Source organism: Nelumbo nucifera, chromosome 2 (assembly GCF_055504915.1).
Source record: "Nelumbo nucifera cultivar China Antique chromosome 2, China Antique-T2T, whole genome shotgun sequence".
In the NCBI taxonomy this organism is placed as follows: Eukaryota; Viridiplantae; Streptophyta; class Magnoliopsida; order Proteales; family Nelumbonaceae; genus Nelumbo; species Nelumbo nucifera.
In genome coordinates, this window is record NC_142650.1 from 64,345,177 (window position 1) to 64,372,154 (window position 26,978).

The window sequence follows — 26,978 nt, forward strand, 5'->3', positions numbered from 1 at the left end:
AGGTTTTAGGTCCATGCCGGCATGACATGGCACAACCGAGCGGGCTGTGCGAGGTACGACCCATCACAATCCATGTATATTTATGTATATTATATATAGTATATAATATAATATAATATATTAATATATATTTTTTCAATTTTATTATATAATATATGCATATATGAATAATTGTATACATCAAAATGCATATAAAATAAAATTTTAAGATTTTTTTTATTTATTTTTTGCCTATTTATTAACTTATGTTAAAATTTTCATTACTTTTTTTTTCAAAAATTTTAAAAAACATTGCTTGGCCCGGTTCGTGGCCTGACCTGGCCCAAGACTTGGCCTGCGGACCAACCTGACTCGTGATGCAGCACGGGCCCATATGGACTCGAGCCATGGGCCATGCTGGGCTAAGCCCCCAAAATATCCCAGGAGAGGAAAGTATGACCCAGCTTGACATGTGAACCGACACGGCATAACCCACACTTTACACGGATTGCATGTGGGTGGGTCAGCACAGCATGGTCCGCCCACACAGCCCAATTCCTACCCACGCTTCATTACACTGTACATTGGGAACATCTTCCATACTTGCATGTTATCATTCATGGGGAGATGTTCTAGCTATAGTATCATGTGGGTAAGCGTGGGTAGAAGTCTTCTGGGCAGGACATCTCAATTCCAATGTTACTCCCTTGTGACCTCTTCAATGAAACACCAGCACACCAGTCAACATTGACTGAAATAAATTTAAAACGTCTTGTGAAGCCTAATTATTTATTTGTTTCTCTTTTTTCTATTCGTGTGTATGTCTGTGTTTCATTGATGGCTGTTTTTAGTGGTCATGGGACCCAAGATTTTGCTCCCCATCACCTATAAATGCAAGTGAGAGATTGACTGACTGTGGGTTACATGCATTTTATTTCCTAATAATTGGTTCTACAACCCATAAAACAGCTATCAAGTTCAGCTAATCTTTTTTATTTCCTAATGGGCCATTGGTGAATGGTTGTACATAGAATCACCACATTTTAGATAGAACTGCCTATCCCTGATAATTACAGAAAGAAAACATAATTGAGGGTCCGTTTAATTCGTAATTGGAATTGGAATTAATATCCCTCATAACTGGAATCAGAATGGTGCGTTCCACCCACCTGTTTGGTTCAGATGGGAATTGTAATCTAGTTAGAATGGATTCTCGTTCCCAAAGGAGGGGAAGGAATGGCCATTCCCTCATATAGGGAAATGCCATTCCACCAGAAATGAGAATGGGATTCCGGTTTCATTCAATCAAACAATTGAATCTGATTCCAAACCCCTTTTTCATGTGAAGCAAACGAACCCTGATTTTTTATTTTTTTGCAATATTTACAATTTATGGTTGATCTGGATGGTCGGACCAGTTGACCCGTCACCTGGAGACAGTAAATTTCAATAACTCATTAATTTGATAAAATATTGTCAACCAACCAATCAAACCAATAAAACATTCCATCAACTCATGATTTATAGATTAAACCAAATCGGTGACGGCAAGAGTGGGCTCTCCTTTTTTCCCTTCATTCTTCTTCTTTGGTTTTGCCCCTTTGTCTCTCTCACTCATCATAACATGTATGTAAGGTTGATGCCATAATATTCTAAATTCGATTTTTAGGCCGTGTTTGGTTGCTATGCAAATAAATTTGCATTGATACAAAACCATACAAATACAAATGATTTGAATGTAAATTTTGATATATTTTTGCTTTAAAAAGAAATTGCATTTTTTACATTTGCACTTCCATGTACTAGTGTAAATAAATTTGCATTGCAATCAAATACAGTACAAATAAAAATTTATTTACACTAGTACAAATGTTATGAAAAATTGGCAACAAAAATAGGGCTGCAACTAGGGCAGGTTTTGGTTGAACATTTGTTAAAATTCGAATGGGCCTACACCGAGGGCCCAGGTCCAATACTGTGTAAATTCATAAACTCGGGTATCGGATTCGCGCACGTGGATGGCCAACAGCCCAAGCCCAAGATTCCCTTTTAACCAAGCGGGTCTCCGAATTTCAAATTGCAGCTCATCCCGCTCTCGTTTCGAAACACAGAGACCAAGAGGTAGAACACAGAGAGAGAAGAGAGAGAGAGAGAGAGAGAGAGAGAGAGAGAGAGGAAAATCAGGAAAAAAGTCTTTTTCTTTGCAAAACTTTGTTTCGATTCGAAGCCTGTGGGGTTTTCTCGTTCTCGCTTTCTCTCTCTCGTCAAGATGTCTGGGCGTCACGAGAAAGAGAAAGGTGTAAATGTTCAGGTCCTCCTTCGTTGCAGGTACTGAGATTTCATTCTCTAGGGTTATGGTTTTCTAATGCTTATTATCTCTTTATTTTATATCTTGTTGGAGCATTAATCACTCCATGGCTGTAATTTCAGATTATGGGTTTTCATGATTTCATCTGATTCTTTTCCCCCTTTTTTTCTGTAAAATTTCCAGGCCCTTTAGCGATGAAGAGCTGCGAAACAATGCGCCGCAAGTTGTGACCTGTAATGAATATCAGAGGGAAGTCGCTGTCTCGCAGAACATAGCTGGGAAGCAGATCGATAGGGTATTCACCTTTGATAAGGTATTCTCATTTGACTGTTTTATTAGTTGGTTTGGTTTTTTCCGTGGAGTGTTTAATATCTTTATTGTTGGTCAGGCCACTATTAATGAAAACGAATAAGAAGCTTTGTTACATGAGATATTGTATTTTCGTTATTTTTTTGGCCTCATCTTATTCTTCAACATTGTTTTAAATACCACCTCAACGGGGCTTAAGTATATTGGGTTTGCTTGCTTAGATGTATGATTAGTAGATCTCTTATGTCTAATTTTTTTGCTTTGTTTACAAAGTGATACGAGATTTCATTCGTTATAGAAGTCAGAATTTGTTAGCTTGGTTTAGGGAGTGTGACTATTGAAGCATGGAAGGAAGGCCCGGGGTTTTAGTAGTTGCATCAATGCTGGACTGAGATTTAAAACTTACGTTACTCAAGGTGTGCAGAGATGGAATAACCACGGAATGCTTGTTATTGTTGCCTTCCTGAATGAGTCAATGAGACATTCTCAAATGCTTTTCCTAGATGAAATAACCTAATCTATGAGTGCATTGGAGAAAATGTATATGTTGTTTGTATCTTTTTGGGCAACCCTATGGGTCTTACGGAAGATAATCTTATTGAATCAGTACCTTAATATTCACTTATCAAAGATGATCATTGTTTTGATTTCCAAAAGGTATCTCTATTATTTTCTTCAACATGTAAAAGCTAATCTCCCTTATACACAGGCGGTGAAAAAACGATCTATTTGTATTGCACATAAAAAACCATGAATGAATTGGAATAATTTGCAGTCCAGGAAGCCAATTGTCTTATTGAATTGTTAATCTGGTATCAACATTTTTTATTTTAAATGTAATATTATGTTCTCTTCCAGGTTCAATTACTAATAGGTCTGCATACTCCAACACTTGTAATTTTCATTGTTATTATTTTCTTTGTATATCATTTTAATAGATCAGCGACTTTGCTTCTATTCATTTGAAGACTTTGAATATCTTCACAACAATCACTCAATAATGGTGTGGTTTCAGATAGTTCTCCAACTCAATTTAACCAAGCTTAATGAAGCCTTACTAACTTGAGAGAGCAAGAGAGAAAACTGAGCTATTTATCTGGGCTTCATTTGGTTGCTCTAATGGTTAGGAAGAGTGAGAAATATTGCTTTATTTTCTCAAGAAATTATTGGAAGTGATATTTGGTGGCAAAAGAAGTTGGTAGCGTACCAGTGAGTCCCTTAGAACCCTTGCAAGAGTGATCAAATTAACCAGAGACTGGAGCCTATACTAGCAAAATGGCAAGATACGCTAAATGTACTAAAGGAACTTATATTCTGGCCCTGGTTACTTATGCTCTATTTGACATGCTTTCAAAGAATTAATTCTGATGAATTTTGTGACTCTAAGAATCACTTTTATGTTTCAATTCATGAAAATTGCATTGATAAAAAATCATGAAAATTATTGGAACTGATTCTTTTTTCTGTGTTCAAATTTATTTTAAGAATTGATTGTTTGAAGCAAAAAATTTAGCTTCAAAAAGAAACTTTTTTTGGGCTCAAAACACATTCTTCAAAGAGTGGTTATTTGGAATAGAATTTTAACCAAACATGGGTTTAGACTCGCAGGATGGAATTATGTCAGGATAGACACTAAACTGTTGATCTATATGGTTCAATCCAGGAGCTCCTTAATTTAAGCAGTTTCAGTGTATTGGCTGGGTCTTCCCAATTATTGTAATGCACTAAATAAAGTATGAAAAATAAAAGAAAAAATTTCCACCAGTGGTCTTGTTGCAAGTATTTAATCCCCTCTAATAAAATTTTAAAATGACTTGCATCTGCATCATTAAAGATCTTTCGGTGAAGGTATCGAAATGCTGTCACCTTTTGGTTTTTAATAAATTTTAACTTGAATCTTTTCATGAGAAAGTTAAGATGAGGCATTGTCATGCAATTCTCAAACTCCTAATATGAATGTTCTTTTTTATGTATTTGTGATTATGCTTATATTTGCACATATCTGGAAACTTGGGTTTGAAATATTTTAGAAACAATGGTTTTTAAAGTACATTCTTAATGATTAGGCATGCCACATGTGATTATTTTATTGTTTTACTAATGCTGTTTGATCCTATTTAGTGCCATAGATGGATTTCCTTACTAATTTCAGATATCTATTTTCTTTGAATTTTTTGTCTTTCAGGTTTTTGGTCCTTCAGCTCAACAAAGGGATTTGTATGAACAGGCAGTTGTTCCCATAGTAAATGAGGTTTTGGAAGGATTTAATTGTACCATTTTTGCTTATGGTCAAACTGGGACAGGAAAAACATACACAATGGAAGGTGACTGCAAAAGATCAAAGGTAGGTACTTGCATAATTAGGTATTCTTTTGTCTTTCTATTCATGTATGTAAAATCTGTATTTGGTAATATCCATATTGGATATACTTGTTTATCATTATTTCTGAAGCTTGTGATGGCCTTTGATGATATGCTAAACTATTATTGCAGAGTGGGCCTAATGGACAGTTGCCTCCAGAAGCAGGTGTCATACCTAGATCTGTTCAGCAGATATTTGACACATTGGAGAGTCAGAATGCAGAATACAGTGTTAAAGTCACTTTCTTGGAGTTGTACAATGAGGAAATTACTGATTTGCTTGCACCAGAAGAAATATCAAAGGTTGCTATTGAGGAAAAACAGAAAAAGCAGCTGCCTCTTATGGAAGATGGGAAGGGTGGGGTTCTTGTACGAGGATTAGAAGAGGAAATAGTGACTAGTGCCAGTGAAATCTTTACTCTTCTTGAGAGGGGATCTGCAAAGCGGCGCACTGCAGAGACTCTATTGAATAAACAATCTAGGTTATACTTTATCCTTTTCTTTTCTCTGTTCTGTCAAGGTCAAATGCTCATCTTCCTTTTAACAATTTGGCCATTATTTTCAGCCGGTCACATTCTCTGTTTTCCATTACAATTCACATCAAAGAACCAACCCCTGAAGGTGAAGAGCTTATTAAATGTGGGAAGCTGAATTTGGTTGATTTGGCTGGGTCAGAGAATATTTCTCGTTCTGGTGCTAGGGAGGTATTAAAGATTTCGTTTACTGTGTTACCTCAGCAGTTTGTATTTGTTAACATGGTTTTATGGCAGCTTCTTGAGTCTCTTAATTTATTTTAGAAACAACCCATCTATTTTGGAAATGATGTAGAGAAATTGGTAGTTTTCTTTGTTCACTAATTTCTTGATGATTTTTGCATGTCTATATACTCTTTCTAATTATTTGTGCAATTCTGTGTTGGTAAATGTTTTAGGGCCGTGCAAGAGAAGCTGGGGAAATCAACAAAAGCTTACTTACTTTAGGACGTGTCATAAATGCACTTGTGGAACACCTTGGACATGTTCCCTATAGGTTTCAACTTCAACCCATATATCCTTGGCAAATTAATCACTTTTTTTTTCTTCTTTCTTGCTAGTATCAATTATTTTGTTGTATTGACATACAGGGATAGTAAGCTCACACGTTTATTGCGTGATTCATTGGGTGGAAGAACCAAAACTTGTATAATTGCCACTGTGTCACCAGCTGTTCATTGTCTTGAGGAGACCTTGAGCACTCTGGACTATGCACACAGGGCAAAGCACATAAAAAACAAGCCTGAGGTTAGCCATTCCTAGCCTTTACTAAAAGAGATACATGCATATAGTTTCTTTTTGTGTAGCTAAAATTCGTTTTTGTTTTATATGGAGATAGCTTTTGATGTTACTTTCTTTTCCTATCTGTTTTTTTCCCCGATTATAATCTGTCTGACCACTTAGCATGGAAAGCAGCTGAGTTGAAAAATGTTTTAAACTATGTATCAGATGTGTTTTTGTGATAACTTTGCCTTGCATCCTATTATCAGCATATTAAGTTTAGTGATAATTATTGTTTAGGTAGAATTGTTTCTTGATTCAGCAACAGTTATGATTGTAAATAGCAAAAATTAACTAAAATTCTGTATCTTACCATTTCTTGATCTCTTAGTTTGTTCACATTTATGCTGGGAAGTGATTGAGTGAATACTCCTTTTTTCCATTTTCTTCTTCTGTGTGACATTTTTAGGCATTTTCACTAATGGTGGCCCTATCTCCTATAGTTATGTGAGATTAATTTTGGTGAGGTTATGCTTTTGTCTCACAAGGACTGACATTTTTTGCTTTTGTGGAATGCTTTACTGTTTTGTAGTCTATGCTTTTTTATTATTGATTCTGCATATGTGATGACTCTCTCGTTCATATTTTTTTCCCTCTGTCTATCTATAGGTTAACCAAAAAATGATGAAGTCAACTCTTATCAAGGATCTTTATGGCGAAATTGATAGACTTAAAGCAGGTATATACTTTTTCTGTAAGGAATTTAACTACTCTTTTTTTCTTTTCTTTCATATAAGGAGAAAAAATCCCACCCTTTTCTGTGCTGGATTATAGTATAGTGTTTGGTGGGACATTGGCCTGTAATCTATGAACACGAGAATCATCACCTATCTTGAAGGGTTACATGGAGCTGTACCTTTAAAACCAACTTCTAACTACAAATAGAGGAAAAGAATGAATATCCTAAGGCCAAATGTTTCCTGTGAACTGGCTCTAAATGTTGCACAATTGTGTCTAGTCCACAAACAATTAATGTTTATCTTGCCCTGAATTGGTTTTTACAAAGAGGAAATGCTGATAGGCCATAGTCTCACCACACCTATTTCCTTAACAGCAATTGAATATGTAGCTATTAGCTAATTTCCCTCTTGGAACTATTGATGCTGGAACCAAGCAGTCCAAGCTGAGCACAAAGCTCCATATCTCTTAGTAAATACCAAAAGAAGTGTTTTATGTGAAACCAGATCGAGTAAAATTCAGTTTCTGCTTTATCTCTTTACAAATTCTGACATTCTAAAGCAAGCATGTACTTGCTAAATCTCATTCCGAGTCTTTCTTAGAAGTGTGAAAATTGAGCTATTATAGCATGAGGGTTGTCAATTGACTCCGAAAATCCAATACCCGATCCAATTATTTGGATTTGGATGTTAAAGCTTGCATCTGTTTAGTAATTGGATCGGATTCAGATTGACCTCATCCAATCCAATGAAATTCTGATTCTGGTTATATGCATATATATTTACAAACATTTTTATGTAAGTTAAAAAATAATTATTATTTTTTTTATTTTTTCATTATTTCTGATGATAATATAGTGGATTTGGATTTGAAAGATCAACATTCAGATCAGACTTGGATGTATCTGAATACGATCCAAATCCAACCTGCTTACATCCCTATATATCATTTTGACAGTCTACGTCCAGTTACTCAATTAGCTCTGTGTTGGTATTGAGAATCTTGAGATCATAACATATCTAAGCTAGGCTTGGGTCATATGATTGCATGTGCTGTTATTTCCTGGCTTCCAAATAAACAATTTGTCCTTTTTGATTCCTCTAGAGGTTTATGCTGCACGTGAAAAGAATGGAGTTTACATTCCAAAGGAACGATACTATCAGGAAGAGAGTGAAAGGAAGGTACTGCCTTTCTCCTTGTTTGTGGCTGTAGAAAATAATCATCTTGATTTGGTTAGTAATAGTTAACTATTGGTTATACACTTATACTCAACTATGTGTTTTTGGTTTATTGCTTGTTTGTGCTGAATTAACATTGGAATTGTGAGTTTATCAATAAAAACTTTGATTTCAACCATTGTTGTTTCATTAGCATTTGGCATGGTCATCATTGTCCTCGAAAATCTAATTATGGTGAAAAATAAGTCACCTATTTTTTGAGGATTTTTGAATATTTGGGTTGTAGGTGTTTCTTCTGTCATAATTACCCTACTAATTATATGCCTTTTAAACTGCCTTTGTGCAAACAGATTTTATTTATCTATGCTGAGGCAATGAAACATTAGTGTTATTTGACTCGTGTATTTGGTTTCTTTGTGTTAAGGCAATGGCAGAGCAAATTGAACAGATGGGAGTAATGTTGGAGACAAACCAGAAGGTCAGTTCAAGGTGTAGGATGCTTATTTATATCTATATTTACTCTTGCATGGAAAAATGCATGGAAGTGTGGTCAAAGTGAAAGCTGCCCTTGTCATAATCAGAATTCGTCTGCTTGTGGCATGGAATGCTTATCACTCTAGATGGTACTGCTTTGAAAGGAAAGTAACTTAAAACACTGGAAGGAAGATAGTTATGTACAGTGTTTTAAAAGGTGTGGGGGGCGTACCTTGGAGGCGCGCCTCCAGGCGAGGCACTCCCAAAACGCCTTGAGGCGTATGCCAGAGGCATTGACACCTCTGAGGCGTATGCCTCATGCGATTTTTTCATGAGGCGTGCTAGAGGCGTACACCTCATGCGCCTCATGCACATCTTATATAAAAAGACAGAAAAAAAAGAAAGGAAAGGGAAGGGAAAGAAAGAGAAGAAAAAAAGAGAAGGGAAGGGAAGAAAAAATAAGGGGAAAGAAAGTGGATTGCCCCTTGCCCCTTCGGCTGGGGACAAGAACCCCCCCCCTTCAACTAATGTTATGCATCTTTATTCTACTTAATATAAAAGATTTTTATTTAAAAAAAGAAAAAATGAGATCCCCCCTTCCTCTTCCTCCTCCTAACCCCCTCCCCTTAAGGAGGCTTACGCCTCTTGTGTTCTGAACTATGCCTCACGCCTCTAGGTAGTGGAACACCTCGCATTACGCCTCCACATTTTAAAACATTGGTTATGTATGAACCTGAGAAAGGTTTGAAATCACATGACAGCCCTAGATTTTGAAAGTTGAGAGCATTTCACTTAGTAATATATCACTGAAAAGAATAACTAATGAAATATATTGTCTTCATTATTTCTAACTTTTACCTTTTACAAACAAGGTTTAAAATGTTGGTGTCGGTTGAAGTGTTGGCCAAAATATTATATTGAAATATTGTGAAGATTATAGACATGGTGGAAGCATTGTAAAATCTTGAAAAAATATAGAATGATATTTTATGAAATGATAAAAGACACATAGGTAGACTTTTTTAAATTATTATCTTGTTCCGAATCATTAACCAAAGCGAAGAAACTCAAGTTATAGACAAAAGAGTATGTTCTTAAGTTGTCCTATAAACCTTAAGATTCAAAACTTCATGATAGTATTAGTTAAGGCAAATTTTAAACCCATAGAAAATCTAAATGATTGTAATAAATAACTAAATAATCTATTACACACAAAAATAATATTTAACTTAATATTTGAAATGAATATTGAGCTAGGTGAAAGCGGTAAACATGTAAGTTAGGCTAGCAATAACATTGTTACTCCACGTATCTACAATATTGTTGGTAAACATGTTGTAATACTATCTCTTGCAGTCTGTATAGTGCTGGTAGTGTTCATTGTGGAATATGTTGGTTCTAGTAAAATTTCCTGTAAGTTCCCATGGAAGTGGAAATGGAAATATGCTGTGGAAACTATCTCTTGTACTCTACATAGTGCTGGTAGTGGTAATAGGAATATGTTGATTCTAGTAAAATTCCGTGTCGCTACCCATGGAAATGGAAATTTGTCGTGGAAACATTAGCGAATTTAGGGACATTTTAAATGATGTTTATAAGTGGTGATGAATGATAAAATCTCATACTTCAAACATCCATGACTGTGCCAGTTCAATATGTTATCCATACAATAAATTATGCATACATAAAAGCTATCCTGCATATGGAATACTAGTATTAGTCAGGTAATGCACACGGTATATCATATAGAATATATTAAACTGGTAGTCAAGAGAATCTTTAATAATATAAAAAAAGAATGTAACCAAATGGAGGCATATATAAATTCATTAAGATGTATGCTTCTTGTGATTTGTGGCTTGATCTTGCATGGGTGGGCCTATGACAGGGGCCATGATGCTTCATTATCTTTAGTTTGTTTTTGGCTAGGCTGGGTGATGTGCCTATATGTACATCTTTTGTGCTTTTATTAGTATTGTTGTGTGTAATGTTTTCTGTTATACTCTATCATGTTACTCATTGTCATTTTTGGTTATGTCAGCAAATTGAAGAACTGCAAGACAAATATGATGGTCAGGTCCGCCAATGCTCTGATCTGAGTAACAAGCTTCATACTACTCAGGTAATCAAAATATATATGCTTTGGTGTTTGTTCTTGGTATTCATATGTGGAGTTGCATCAAGTATGTGCCATTTATGCAGAAAAACTTGGACCAAACAACTAAGTTACTTGCTAGAGCTGAAGAGGATCTTAAGAAATCAGAGTATGCTGTGAAGGAGAGGGATTTTATTATCTCTGAACAGAGAAGAGCAGGTATGCATGCCACTACATCTCTTTCCCTCTTATGAGATTTTTGGGAGTGTGTTTCTCTTTTTGATCCTTTTGAATCTGTTAACCAGAAAATGCTCTGGCACATCAGGCATGTGTTCTCCAATCTGATTTGGAGAAGTCTCTGCAGGACAATGCTTTATTATTTTCAAAATTAGGTACCTTCTTAACCTGCAGTTTGATCATCTATCTGTCATTATTCTGATTGCTAATACTTATTTTCTCTTTTCAACTTGAATGTGGTACTCAGATAGAGAAGATCAAATGAATGCCGAAAACAAGGTAGTGGTGAACAACTTTCAGGCAGAGCTTGCAGAACAAATTGGTGTTCTTTGTAGTAAAGTGGCTACATCAATGTCTCAACAACATGAACACCTCCAGTCTGCTGAGGAACTCTGCCAGTTTTTCCTGAGTTTTCATGAGAATGTATTTCACTTGTTATAAATCCTGGTTGCAGTATGGTTGTTTTTTTTTTCAATATTGTGTTGTTGGTTTATTCATCTTTATCCTTTGTTTATTCATATTTATTACTTCTTGAAATCTTTCATGTAGTCTGTGTTGGATTTAAAGAAGAAAGTAACTGCTTCAAGGGCATTGTATGTATCTCACCTGGAAGCCCTGCAAAATGTAGTACGCTTGCACAAGGCAAACAGTAATGCTGGCCTGGAGGAGATTTCATCTGTGGTTGCTACTCATGCCTCCTCAATTGAACAAGTAAAGACATTTTCCAGTTTGGGTTTAAGTACTTTTATTTTCTTTTTTTTTTCTTCTTTTCCAGCCCTTCAAATGCCTTTTGATCTCTGTTTTAATTTGAAACTTTTCTGCACAAGTTTCTAGCTACAGAGGCTGGTGAAGCCAATTCAGTATTTGCTGATCTTGAAGGTACTTTATCAACTCATCAAGGGGAGATGGCTCTTTTTGCTAGGGAATTGCGTGAGGTTTGTTCTTCAACTTGATGTTTTTTAAACCTTGGTTAAAATGGAATAACAGGGTTAAGTAGGGAAATTACCTGCATGTTGTACTCTGTTTTAGCCATGTGGAGGAATCCTGTGCTCAATCCAGACTGTTCATCAGATGGGGTATAGTCTGTATTGGAGTTTACAAGTTATAATATCCCTATTCTAACCTGGTGTTGGAGTTTAGCACAATTAATAATACCCCCCTTTATTTCCAAATATTTGGTTTAAATGTTGCTCATAAAAAGGAATATCTCGAACAAGCCTTGCTTACAAATGATTCCTAAGTAAGATATACTTCAAATATTTTATTGGAACATGGACCACTAATTACTCATTGGAAATATATCATTTCAAATCAGTTTACAAGTGATCATATCGTTGCATGGTGCCAACCAGTTGGTTGGTAAGGTCTTCTGCAGGTCGTAGTGGAGACTTGGGATCGAATCCCACCTGCAATTGGGTTGGGGGATGGGCTACCCCTGTTGTGTAACCCTTCAGAAGATATAAAAGAAGTGATCTTATTGTTTAATGGCTTCCATGGGCAATTTTGTCCCTTACTTCTAAACCCAATTATGAACCGGTAAATATTAATTTGGATTGAATAGCACATTTGGTAACATATAATTTATAAAGCTTGTATGTAAGTCAAATAATAAGATTCAAGTGGATGACTCAATATATGGGAGTGCAGTTCAGTTGGGTTAAAAGGGCAGCAAATGGTCTTGCATGTGTCTTAGCAAAACAAGGGGTGGGGAGGAATCAGTTGTTTTGGGCTCAATTGTAATAGTTTTTTTGTCTGTGGAGAGTTAAGAATGTTTACCTCTCCCTATCTTGTAATTGTTTTTAAATATTTCTAATGAATTTCTGTTATTGATCAAAGAAAAACAAGAAAAAAGATATAAGTCAAATGATACATGCAAAGTGGAAGAAGATGAGTCATCACAGTTTAAAAGGACTCAGAAGTGCCAAATTAACACCGGAAGATGCATTTGGTTGTGATGATTTATGAGCAACAGCTTTCTTAAAATTTGTTAGTTCTGAAAGGAATTTGAAAGAACCAAAGGTAACCATTTGGACATCATGAAGTAGCAAATATGCTATCTTGGAACTTTTCAAAATTGGCACTTGAGCGTTCCTTCTCTAGATTCAGTTCTTAGCTTTGAGCACTAAGTTGCAGGCATCCTCTAATAGTTATCCATGCAATGTTTATCCTGAACTGTAGACGCTGGAAAAAGTTCCTCTAACCAATTTGAAGAAAAATAACTTGTCTCCCACATGGAAGAGATATGTTAAATGTTGCAAATTTGTCACCTTTATAATGCATATCATATATTATTTTTTTTAAAAACTACTATCTTTTGTTCCAGATTGCCTAAATGAAAACCTGAATACAGTTAACGTCTCTGGCCAATATGCAAATGGATTCTGTAGATAACTTTTGCCCTTTACTCTTTTTGCTCTTAAACACCCATGCATGCATTAATGTAGTTATTTTACTAAAAATGCCATTTTCTAATATCTCGTTGTTTATCCTTGTTTAACTTGACTATGCAGAGATTCCATGCTAGTATTGAACATGTCAGGGAACAGTCCAAATTCACTCTTGGGCTTCTGAATACACTTCAGGAAGAGTCACTCAAACTTGAAAGACATGCAAGTGAGGCTCACGAGATTCAGACAAAGAGCATTGCTGAATTTCAGAAGGTTTATAAGGTACATTATGGAACCTAAGTTGGACACAAGTGTTTTTGTTTTTTTTTATTTTTTTGAATTATCTGATTTTCCTTTGAACGTGACTTTGCAGGAGCAGTCAAAATCTGAAGCAGAGAAACTTTTAGCTGATATGACATCATTAGTTTCTAATCACATCCAACGCCAAAAAGAGTTGGTCTGTTTAAATGCCCTTAGTGTCTCTTACACTTCAATGTCTTGGCTTCTGTTAGTTTGCTTGATAATGGGACATGCAGGTGGATGCAAGGCTTGTGGGTTTGAGAGATGCTGCTACTGGAAACAAGACATTTTTGGATGCACATGTATCATCAATGGAGGGTATTACAAATGATGCCAAAAGAAAGTGGCAAGCATTTTCTATACAATCCGAGAATGATGCTAAAGATGGTGCTGATTTCTCTGCTGCCAAACATTGTCGTATGGAGTCTTTCCTACAGCAATGGTCAGTTTTCTCTATTCTGGGGCCTGAATGATTGGGAGCCCTATCTATTGTTAAAACTATTTTTCTTGTTTTTTTCTTTGTTTAATGATGTTTAATATTTTACGTAATACTCTGTGAGGCCATGGCACTTTAGTTACTTTTCATTTGATTTTTGTATTTATTTGTTACAGTATAAGCACTGTAGAAAATGCTTGTAAACACTACAAGAGGACAAATGAAGCTGTGAACGAGATGAATGGCAACCATGTTTCAGCTGTGGCTTTGCTTGTCAGGTTAGTCATTGTTATTGTTTCCTTCATTTATTTAACTCTTTAATCTATGGCTAATAATAGGTTCAGTTTGCAGTCTGATTTTAGTTACCTAGAATATTTGATCTATTTAGAGTGGGTTAGTTTCTACCATAATTGTCAAGGCGATGCCTAGGCAGGCACCTAGGCGACAAGGTGCCCTTGGAGGCTCGCCTTGCCTAATAGCCAAGCAGTTTTGTATGTTGTGTTATAAAATACTTTTATATTCTTAATTTTTGGAGATTATAATTATAAAATAGACATTATTAAACTAAAATATTCATATTGCGTTTATATATTAATTTCTTATTATTTTATTATTTGTGGGGTTAATCAACACAGACTTCAAAACCAGAACGGATAAGGAAGAAAAATTGTCTAATCAACACTTTTTCTTCTTCTTCTTCCACCGTTTCTTTTTTTCTTTTCCTATAACAAAAATAGCGGTTCAGCCCCTATAAGTTTTACATTTTTTTCTTATTTTTTCTCATGAATATGTTGATTTTCTGTACTTTAACACAAAGTTTATACTTTTCATATGAAAATTATGGATAATTAAGGAAATATGGTTATGGAACCTAGTGAACTACCTTAGGATAGATGTTTTTACTTAAAAAAATCCTTTGCCTAGGCAAATAGGTGATGAGGTGCCACCCTGTTGCCTAGCCTTGCCTTGGTGCCTTCAAAACTATGTTTTCTACCCATCTGCCATGCTAGTTGTACTGAAAATATGTTCTAATTAGCATATTGGAGTCATTAATCGTTTGCTTTGCCAGCATTGTCATCCTGGATATAGTGGAATGGGGTGACAGGATTTGTATAACTGATCCTAGTTCTTTGTGATGTGGCTTTATTGATGTATTTTTGGCTTTGTTGAGTTGAATTGAGTTCAGTTGAGTTTGTCAATATTATCAATTTATCATTATCATGAGTGCAACATTTTGTGCAACACCTTTTCCCATTCTTTATGCAGGAATGCCTCTGAAAGCAATGAGCAACATGATGCTGAAATTTGTTCTGCAAGGGATGCAGCAGAGAAAGACGTGGTGAAGAATAGTGAAGATATTCTTCAGCAGTTTGAAAGTAAGCTTCTTCTGTGCTAATATAATTTCCTCAGTTGCATACATTTCGTCAAAGCGGAGAGACATCAAATCTACCCTCCCTTTTCTTTTTATCACTAATTCCTGTGGATGTTCGCACTTGGTTAATTGAACCTTTTCATTTCTTTGCTGAAATGTTGTCAGATGTGACTACTCACCTATCAACAGTTGTCTGGGTTTTATTACAAAGATTATATCTTTGTTTTTATGAACTAGAAAGGTTTTGATTGGAAGTTGCTTATGTTTTCTATACAAGTAAAAATGGAGCCTTCTGAGTAATTAGTTCTCTATTTTTTTCTTCACTTATAGTGCAAGTGGGTTTACTGCTTTTGCTGGAAGATGAATGCACACAAAAATGGAGCCTTCACTTATTGTGTGGATTTAAAATTTTTGATTGCTGACTTTCAAAATGTTCCTATAGGTTTATCAGGGGAAGAACGTGGGTCGATTTGTAACATCATGACGGCTGTTGAGGCTCATAGAGATACCATGCATAAGCTTCGAGAGGACCATTTGGGTCAAACAGCTGAGATTGAACAGAGAGCACAGAACACCTTCCAGCAGAGATATATGGTAAGCTGACTCATCCCCCAAGTTTTCAGTATTATAACTTAGGGAAAATGAAGTCTTCCGCACTTCTAACCTGTGCAGATTCATTTAAATATTAAATAATGATGCCTTCTGTTACTCGGAAAATAACCAACCATCAAGTCTCGAATGTCATGTTTGTGTAAATATTGAAAATACTGAATCTTCAATTAATAAATGTAATATCAGGTAATGGGAAGAGATATTAAAATATCTAGTGTATCATGGAGCTTTTTTTTTTTTCGATAAAATTGTGTATCATCGAGCTTGAGGTCCAGATTTGTTCAGTTAATTCTAGACCCGTTTAAGCATTCACAAATCACCAACAATCAAAATTACCTTTAGAGCTTGATGGTAAAAAATGTTGACATGTAAAGTACTGTACATCTGACGTCTTGTATCGCTTTTTAACATCTGCTGTTATTGTACATATGTATTTATTTTAGCTTGTCAGTTTTTATATTAGATATTGTTCTTCAATTTGAGTTTCGTTTAAAACAATTTATAAAAACAATGAAGAAACCACACTGGTTTTATACTTTCATTACTATGTATGGAAATTGTTGGAGACAGTTATAGACCAGTTGTCTGATGTTTTCTCGTTGTTAGATCAACTGCAATATCACAAGGTGAACATGGTGAAATGTTTTTTTTTTCCTGTTTTTTCTCTTTATTTGCTTTTGTTATTTTGCTTTTTCTTTGACCAAATAAATCTGCAGGACTATGAACCGACTGGTACGACTCCAACAAGGACTGAACCAGAGGTTCCGACAAAGGGGACGATTGAGTCGTTACGGTCAATGCCAATGGAAGCCCTCCTTGAGGAGTTCCGGGAAAACAACCCGTATGAACCATCGGTTTCAAAGGAGCAAAAGCCTTCTACAATATCACGCTTACCTCTCAGTCAACTCAATTAATGTTGTGATTTTTCTCCTGCCAGATTTCTTTTTGATGTGTAATTCTTCGTAATTTTTTTACCTTTTTATTTCTTGCTTTGCTGTTATTATTGTAATTGAAATGGACGAGAATGGGGGGCCGTGGAGGCTCCTTTGAGGGCCAAAATGGGGTGAGAATTGCTTTTTTGAAAAGTGGGTGAGAATGGTGTATTTGGGGACTTCATCGAGGGCCATTACGGATTTCCGTTAATAAATCTCAGCTCGGGATTTATGAAACAAATGGGTCTGTTGTAATTTGTAAAATTGATGGAAAGCTTCAGAGTTTGGCTTAATGACTGGGTTGTTAAATCTTAAATTATGAACATTTTCTTCTGTTAAATCTTTTGTTGATTCTTTTGAGTATTTATTCTTACATTTTCACCGTTTTCAACCAAATGACCAATTGATTACTTTGTTTCTATTTACATGATCCAAATTCAGAGAGATCTTTTATTTCATTTTTTTTTTCCTTTTTTTTGTAGTTTATTCCATGTTTGGACAAGGTTGCGGGGAATTACGGCTGTGAGGTTGAGGGGGCATTCAAAGAGACCGGAGGAGCAGATCCCATTCTGCATTCAAATAGGTTAGATACCGGATCTGCTCCTCACATAGTGCACTGTGCACCTCATACCAACCTCACAAGCACATCCCATTATGTATCGGGAATATCTCCCGTATTTATGAATTATTATTCATGGGAGATGTTTCAATGCATGGTGGGATGTGCCTGTAAGGTCAGTGTGAAGTGTGCTGAACGAGGAGCAGATCTGATCTCGGGAAGTTAAGGTTTAAAATATTGGTTTCATCAGAATTGGATTTTTCCTTTATTTTTTTTTTGAAATTTTCGTAAATATAGTACATTAAAAAACATACGCATCCAATAACAATTCAATACCATTTCAATTCAAACACCGAAATATATAGACATGCTATTGATTAATTAAATGAAAGAATGCATTCTTCCTAATTTTTTATTTCAATTAGTTCATTCCATGTCCAATGCAAGATATCAGGTATTTTTGCAGATGGAAACTCTCACGAGCAATTTGGTTGAAAATGAAAGAATTGGAAGTGAAATTCTTAATTCCAAAATTTGCTTCCAATGGAGTGGTCCATGTACCGTGTGTCCAAGATAACCAGATAAGAGATTAAAATGGTAGAAAAAAGGAGACGAAGGAAAATGTAGAAAACATAGAAGGTTGGGTACAATCAAGGTTCAAAATGTTGATATGTCCGATATGCTGGTAGGGGTGTATTGGGTGAATCGATACCTTGTTTTTTACTATTTTTTTTAAATTTTTTTTCCAAAATTGGTTTAGGGGGGCCAGTTTAGGGCTCCTCTACCCTTGAATTGGTCAGACTCCCGATACACCCAATGTAGGGGCATATAGGAAGGGTCCTGGAACGATACGTATTGGCCGATACGGGCCGATATGTATTGATATTTTGAACCTTGGGTACAATCTACGAGATGGGCGGCGAAATGAAAGAGGGCGTATGTTAATTAGTTCACAATTGTTTGATTGTATGACGAGAAAAATTAGAAACAGAGGGTGGGTGGTACTGTGGTTCAAAGTTCAAAGTATTGGACATGCTGTGTATGGAAAGGCAAATTTAAGAGATGTATCGAGATAAGCCTTGGATATGCATGGATATGAATGAAAAATGAAGATACATATGGAAATGTTATAAATACTCCAATAAATCATAAATAAACATCAATATCATTAAATATAACACATAAATGAGATATTTATGCATAAAGATAGCATGTTTTAGTGAGTTTTATGAAAAAAAAACATATTATAATCAATATACGGGAAGAGAAACATACTATCTAATAAAGTACTTAATTCATTCCCAATCTTCCAAGTTCCATTCTAATTTTCTAAAATTGAATAGATTTATGGACATAATAGATCAAGTAATTATTTTGCATGTTTCATTCTAATTTTCTAAAATTTAAATAATTATTTGTTTTTATTCAAATAATTATTTTGCATATTTTATTCTAATGATTAAATTAAAATTAAGAAAAGTAAATATGCAACAAAAAATTGAATGGATTTATGGACATAATAAATCAAATAATTATTTTGCATGTTTCATTCTAATTTTTCTAAAAATTAAATAATTATTTATTTTTATTCAAATAATTATATTGCATGTTTTATTCTAAAAATTAGGTTAAATTTAAAAAAAGTAAATATGTAACAGAAAAATTGAATGGATTTATGGAAATAATAGATCAAATAATTATTTTGCATGTTTCATTTTAAAAATTGAATAATTATTTATTTTTATCTAAATAAATATTTTGCATGTTTTATTCTAAAATTTAAACTAAAATTAAAAAAGTAAATATGTAACAAAAAATTGAATGGATTTATGGACAAAATACATTATCCTTATATTTACTGTAAATATTTATTATTAGAATTTAGATAATAGCAAAAAAATAGAGAAATAATTTAATATTTATAATCTAAAAAAAAAACAAATTGATATATATATATATATATATTTATATAATTCCAAAATAAAAAAAATAAAAAACTCAATTATTTAGAAGAAATTTTAATTGATCTATGGGCATGATAGATCATCCATAGATTTACAACATAATCAATTTCTAGAGGTAGATCACAAGAAAACCTAAACTTTTAATTTTTTTTCAGATTTTTTACTATTTTAGAATATCTTCGAATATTCAGAAAGATCTACATATAGCAGCAAAATAAGTGGGATTTTTTGCACAAGAATAGCAGATCAACATACATAAAGTTGCTTTTAAGCATAAAAAAAAACCCAAAAACATTGGCTGAAAATGTAAAAAAATTGAAATCACACACTTATTTTCACTCCATTTTTCACAAGTTGAAAAAGTTGTTGGATTTTGCAAGTTTATAGATGTTTTGGCTGATTTTTACAAGATTTGAGTATCAAGGAAGGTTAAAGAATCTTTTTGGAGGGTTTGGGGAAGGAGGGCTTCTGAAATGGGTTTAGAAACCCTTTCAAAAACCCTCTTTCAAAACCACTTCTATTTACGATTTTCGCAAGACAAAAGTTGTCGTGTATTGGTTGATACATGACTGAAGCTCATCAATACAATATCGATACAATGTCGATATGCCTTCAGCACGACAAAAAGGAATAGTACCACTTATTTGGGACCATTCTCCATGCTGGAAACCCCAATATATGATATGTATCGGCCAATACATGCCGATTACGTGACGAAATTTTGAACTTTGGTCCGATTGGTTGGTTGGTACTTGGTAGGTATATCTGAAGGTGGGTTTTAACCTTTGAATTGAAGGTTGCAAAGAGAAAAAGGAGGATTAACAGATGAAAATTCCTAATTGATTGCAATTTATCTAAGGAGGGTATACTATAAAGTTGTTGGATGAATCACAAGGTCTTGTTTGGGGCCTAATCCATTATAGACTTAAGTTTTAATCTTCAACCTCATATCATCTAGGCAATAAGTATTGATTTTTTTTTATGGTATTTGATAATTAGAATCGATTAAACACAAGGTTTTGAAGTTTTAATCTGGACACAATTACTAAACTTATAAGAAAAACATAGCAGAACTAACTCTGTTCATATATCGAGAAAGGAGCCAGCAAGGATGCTCCACTATCATCAACTTCCCTTTATTACCAACACCATAGTGCCACTTGCGACCAAAGAATCACCTATTTCTAGAGTGTGACACTCATACCTTGTTTTTCTCCGGAAAACCACTTTAGAGAACCACCATTCCCTCTCCCTAGAGATTCCATTTCTTTATTAAATCTCCTCCATAGGTTTCTTGAAGTCAGGCTTTTGGCTTTGTGCTATATGGTATATAAAGGTATCTTGTTGGGAGTTGAATCTAGGGGTATCATTGAACCGGTTTTGGGTTGGACCCATTCAAATCAAAATCAATTTGGATGGACTAATAAGATATATTGAATTGGATCAGTTAGTCTAAACTTAATGGTCCAAAGTATTTATGGGATTGGATTGGATCTGATCCATCTACAATGGATTTATATTGGATTGGGGCAGACTGAGCCAATATCTAGTCTATTAATAGAAGATAATAAGAATACAGGTGTCAATGGACCAGGTTTGGGTTGGAATGAGTCTAAATTAAAACCAATTTGAACAGATAGGATGGTCTAACTAGACATTGAATTGGACTGATCCAAAATGGTCTAAAGTATTTATTGGATTGGACCTGATCCATTTATAATGGTTGAATTACAAAAAAAAGGGGCAAAATAGTCCGATAGTTTGAGAATTTTTAAATGTTTAACAACCACATAATAGTTACATAAGAATCTTTTTAAAAATTAACTGACAGACTGAAATAAAGGGGGCAATGTGTCAAAATCTAACAATTCTAGGGTGTCATTCACAAATACAAATTCAGGGGGACGGCTAAGTGTTACAACCCCAAAGTACAGGGTGGTTTTCTGAGTTATTTATTATTTTGTATTGAATCATTGCAGTAAATATCAATTAATACAAATTATCTTGGATCTGGCTGAAAAAATGGCCAAAAAGGGAAATTCTCTTCCAAACAGGCCTACCTGGAGGCTACCAGTTTTTTGACGTTGTGTCCAAACCTTGCTGCCCAACAGAGAGCTTGCTTTTAGCTAGGTCGGAAGCTTTTCCTTTGTGATTCTGCTGTTAGCCACTTAGCCCCTCTGGGCCTGATACCTTTGGATGCATCAGCTGGTTCAATAATTCTCTGCTGTTGCTGGGTTTTCTTGGAAACTCTAGGCAAGGTCCAGTTGGCAGAATCAATGGCTGTTTATAAAGCTCTTCGGAAAGCGGCCCAAGAACGATGGAGGAACATTATGATTTGTTCTGACACTCAAACAGTGATTCAAGCCCTACAAATAGACCATCGTTCCATCTCTTGGGCCCTTAACTTTTTGCTTTATTCCTAGGAGATATAATGCATTAGAGAATAATAATCTATTCAAGGACCTTTTAGGTTGAATGTTTGAATGGTTCCTTGAGATTGTATTAGAGCTTGCTTGATCAAGTCGCCTAGTGTTAGATTCTTGTTGCCCCATTAAAGTTAATAGATTTCAGCGCAACGTATAAGCTTGTTCACACTTTGATCCTAATGGGCTTTTGTGTGATAGAGAATGCTAGATAATGAAAATCTATTCTAGCATTCCATCTAACAGCTTAAGCCTTAAGGTTGAATGATTCCTTGAGATTATGCATTCATCAAATGGCTCAAAGGCCCCAAACTGCTATATCTTCTGCTTCTCAGCGTACCTTGTTGGATCAGAATCCTAATGGTAGGGGTGTCAACGGTATTCGAAAATTCGATTTCGAATTCGATATTCAACATAATCGAATCAAATTCAGATAATTCGAATATCTAATCGGTCGAATTCAGATATCTTATTTTTACCGAATAGTTAATCGGATTCGAATTCGGATATGACCTGATTCGATTCGATAAATATCCGAATTCGACCGATTATTTAATTCTTACATATAATATATAAAATATTTTATATAATTCATATATAATAATTAAGTTATATAAATAATTTATATACTTTATATTAATAAAACATTTATTTTTTATATTTATTAATTATCTAAAATAATTAATTAATCTAATTCGAATTCGAATATTTAATCAGATTCAAATTCGGATATTAAATTTCAATATCCGTTGGATAGCGAATAAATTCAGATATCTGATTTTCTAATCGGATTCAAATTCGATCCGTTTACACCCCTACTTATGCCATATCACAACTTTTATCTACTTTTGATAGCTAATATCTATATTATATTTTATTATATTATACTACTTCTAAAAGTGCAAATAGCCTTTCTTTCTGGAATTTTCATCGAACAGATTCTACCCCTACATGTCTATGCAATATAGAGGGCATATATGTAATTTACTCCTACAATAATTAAAACTAAAAGGCAACAGTTTTATATCCCACAAAATGTTCCCTCCAACTTCACAATTTTATCTCCCAGAAACACCTCTCACATTTGTATTCAAAGAGACAACTGTTTTATCTCCCACGATCTATTCCCTGCAACTTCACATCAAGAAAAGGGGCGGTGATGGCAGTTTTTATTGTAAAGTCTATTGCATATATAGGCATCTTCCTTTGCACTTCATCGCTTAAAAAAACCAAACATTGAGAGCAGACTACGTTGAATTTCTTTTATCCTTTACATCTCTTGTCTTGGCTACAAATGGAAAGGATAGGAGCAAGAAACATGCTCAAGAAGAAGTATAGAAGGTTAAGAGATTCTTTGTGTTGAACAGGTTTTAGAGACACCTGCGATTGTAGAAGATTGGAAATTAACGAGCCGTCGTCCTATTCGTCTCTAGGGAAGAGGACAAAGCTGATGGGTGAATAGGAGAAGAAGTCGGTCTGGGTTCCCAAGTTCGAAATGGAAGACTTTGAGGAAGAAATCAAATTCACGAGCACTCTGGTAGTGCTCCCACCTCCTTGTTATAAGAAAAAAAGAGAAAAGAAAAGAACAAGGAGAAAGTAGCTTAGACCTGACATCGACTCTCTAACACCATCTTTCACAATCGTGTACAAAAAGAGAAAGAAATAAAAACAAAAAAAATTGATTGCAAACCTCTCATTTCTTTCCTTGACACCCATTCTTAATTGATTGACTATTTTTTTCCTATAATAACCGTGCAAATGACAAATTATATTTGATTTGAATGGAAGCTTCAAGATGGATCAAAAGACCCGTTGTTATTTTTCATTTTTTTCTATAAGAAAAGAATTGGAAATTTATAAACAATGTGTCATTGGCCGAAATAAGAAAAATGGCGGTTTTTATCATCGAGTCTATTGCAATCTGTTATCATTGTTTCAGGATCCTTTGTTTGGTAGAAAAATCATCAAGGATCATTTGTATCCGAATCGAATCCAAGTCCTTTAGTTATTCTTTTCCAGACTAACTAAACTAAGAACTCAAGCAATGTAACTTTGTTGGATTTTTATTTGTTACGCTGGAGCTTTTCCTCCAAAGACGGTATTGATATAGTTGGGATATATAGCTTGCCTTTATTTCTTTCTCATTATTCATCCTTTGCTTTTTAATCATAAAACTATCTCATGGATATATAGCTTGATTTTGATCTTAATCTTAGGAGGTTGTTTAGAATCCTGAAGTTAGAAACATGTATCAATACAAATTTAAATACCTTACTAACAGATGTTTATAACTTTAGAATTTTGGAGATACCTACTAAAAGAGTTAATGCAAATATATACTTTGCTTTCTTTCAAACAAGCAACATGTATTAGGGAAATTGCACTTAACAAATGTTATTGAAATGATTTTGCAGTCAAAGCATCAACAATATTATTGAGCATACATTGATTTCAAGAGGCTAGAGGATATTATTGAGTTCGCTGAGTTCTTTGATGGACATATTTTTGTTAATGAGAAGGGTAATTCGATGAAATATATTCATCTATGCTTTAAAAGTTATTTTAAAGGCTTTTCTTTATTTATTTGGCTTTTGAATTGGTACTAAATCTATGCCATTGCTTTTGAGAGGGGGAAAGTTGTATTGCATTAGGAGTGAAACATGGTTGGGAAAATGTTATGGGATATGAATTTGATCCTATGGTTTGATCTATTTTCTATAATAAATTGTTTTTTTTTGTCATTTATTTAATGTGACTAGGCCCAAATGGTTGATGTAATTTGCACAAGTTGCATTTTTTTTATCAACAGAAAAGGAATTTTATTTAATTGAAGATTAAGAATTACAAAAGACATGTGGTGTAGGTTCCACCCCTTTACAACGTGTTGCAAAGTCATGGTCCAAGAAAGATGGCCGTGAAGGAACAATATTCAAAGGTATGTTTTTACTTAGTTGTTTATCCCTTAATGTAAATTTCAATATTTTCTTGTACCACATATAAAGTTTATCTACTGATAGCCAAATATATCCAATGCATTGCTTCACAATGGGTGTATTGTGAATATATGATATTATAGATGTGGTGAAATTTTTTCTAATTCTTTTTATTTTTTTATACTAATCATTATCGTAACAATCTCCTATGTACAACGCACATGCACACTTATTAGTAATCTTTTATTTAACAAAAAAAAGCAGGTAATACAAATCAGATACAGTACAAGTACGACTAGCATGTGTGGAATGGAGAAAACATTAGCAATTTAGTGAAACATCACCCCTTGAAATAGAAAAAGCATGATGTGATGTATGTAATTTATTACAAATGGTGGTGTATTCATCTTGAGTCTGAACACACCAACCTCACAATGCCTCCCAGCTACACATTGGAAACATCTCCTATATTTTGTATTATTATTCTTAAGAAGATGTTCCTAATACAAGATAGGATAGGGCTGTAAGGTTGGTATGAGGTACGATGCTTTGTGAGGAGCAAATCCCGATCCATTTGGCGAGCTTGTGTGGAATGTGTGGACACCAATACCATTGCATATCCATATTTTAAACTTTGATAGTAGTTTTAAATCAATCTTATTAACCCAATTGAAGCCTTTTTGATAACAATTGGAATGGGTGAACTGAATGGACTTATTCCGTTGTCTTTTACTAGATGAGTTATTATTAAGGAGGTTATGAGTTCTTTGATGGCTGAAACTTCGATTGGATTAATTACTAAAGGAAGAAACAATAAATCTTTAAATTTAGTCACTTTAGTTGTTATCAAATAACAGCCTCTAAGCTTACTAAGTCAGAGCGTTTTTTTAAAGCGAATAGAAAACGAAGAAATTAGGTGCTTTCCTCATATCACCTATTGTTGGTGTTGATTTTTTTTTTTCCCAGCAAAAAATCATTGTGAATTGTGTCAAAAAACTTTTTCTCTTGTTATAAAAAAGAGGAAACCCTAGTGAATGATGAGAGTATAAGACTGTACCTCTTTATTTCTAAAATGTTTTAGGAAAATGTACGAAAATGCCTAATTAAGAATTCTAAATTCCGGTCCAGTCATAGCAGAATCGAGAGACATTAGATCTACTTTTTGAAATGTTAGGACAGACTTGTACACAACAAAGGAATTATTGTTTTCATTGATTTGGTGTGGGGCCAATATTGCTTCCATGTCAGTCTCTCAATTTATCCTTAAAAGGACAAAGTCTAAAATGATCTTATTACAAAGCATGCCTCATTTGAAGAAAATGCAATCTCATCATGGTAAACGTTTAATAGGTTTGCACATATGGCCTAATATCTGTCAAATGGCTATTAAGGAGATGGTGTATACACAATAACTAATACTATTATATTATTATCCTTAAGTTAATTGTGATGAAACAATATTATACATTTGTGGCAGTTTTTGCATGTTTTCAAATTTGAAATTATCCCTTTAATCTCATATTGGTAAAGTTTTACTAAGTTGACACATTTGGCCCATATTTGCCAAATGGCCACTATGAGTTGATTGCAATGAAACATATTGATAAAATTTTATGTCATTGTCTTTGAGTTGATTGCAATGAAACATATTATCAAAATGAGGGATGGTCATATTCTCCTCAATCAACTTAGCCAATACTCTAAACCCATCTTGATAAAATTTTATCAAACTAGCAATCAGGGCATATAATGCCATTATAAGAGGATAACCAAAATATAACACCACCATACCTAGCACATATTTCTTTCATTATCAAATAATATTATATATTTATAATAGTTTTTGTATGTCTTTAAATTTAAAATTAACCTATTAATTCCATCATAGTAATTTTTTACCAAGTTGGTTGATATGACCCTGTATCGTTAAATGGCCATTAAGGAGAGTGAGCAAACAATAATCAATATTATTATGTAATTGTCTTTGAATTAATTGTCATGAAATGTATTATCCAAGTGGTGATGGTCATGTCCTTCCCAATGAATTTAGCCAACATATTGAATTAATCTTAGTCAAGTTTTACTAATATAATACTGAACTCATATACGACCATTATGGGAGGAGCAA

The 26,978-nt window shown here is 34.3% G+C and overlaps 1 protein-coding gene across 1 annotated transcript; it reads left to right on the forward strand.

The window, feature by feature from the left end:
• The first annotated feature begins 2,099 nt into the window (after positions 1-2,099).
• LOC104607646 (P-loop containing nucleoside triphosphate hydrolases superfamily protein) lies at positions 2,100-17,311 on the forward strand. The gene is made up of 23 exons (XM_010273324.3): positions 2,100-2,307; positions 2,471-2,600; positions 4,782-4,940; positions 5,090-5,439; positions 5,523-5,661; positions 5,889-5,986; positions 6,081-6,237; positions 6,880-6,949; positions 8,053-8,129; positions 8,551-8,604; positions 10,642-10,722; positions 10,803-10,914; positions 11,001-11,087; positions 11,180-11,355; positions 11,482-11,643; positions 11,760-11,867; positions 13,443-13,601; positions 13,693-13,776; positions 13,856-14,061; positions 14,232-14,333; positions 15,322-15,431; positions 15,870-16,021; positions 16,756-17,311. The coding sequence occupies exons 1-23, from the start codon at positions 2,249-2,251 to the stop codon at positions 16,951-16,953; spliced, it is 3,030 nt and encodes a 1,009-aa protein (XP_010271626.1). The 5' UTR covers positions 2,100-2,248; the 3' UTR covers positions 16,954-17,311.
• The last annotated feature ends 9,667 nt before the right edge of the window (positions 17,312-26,978 follow it).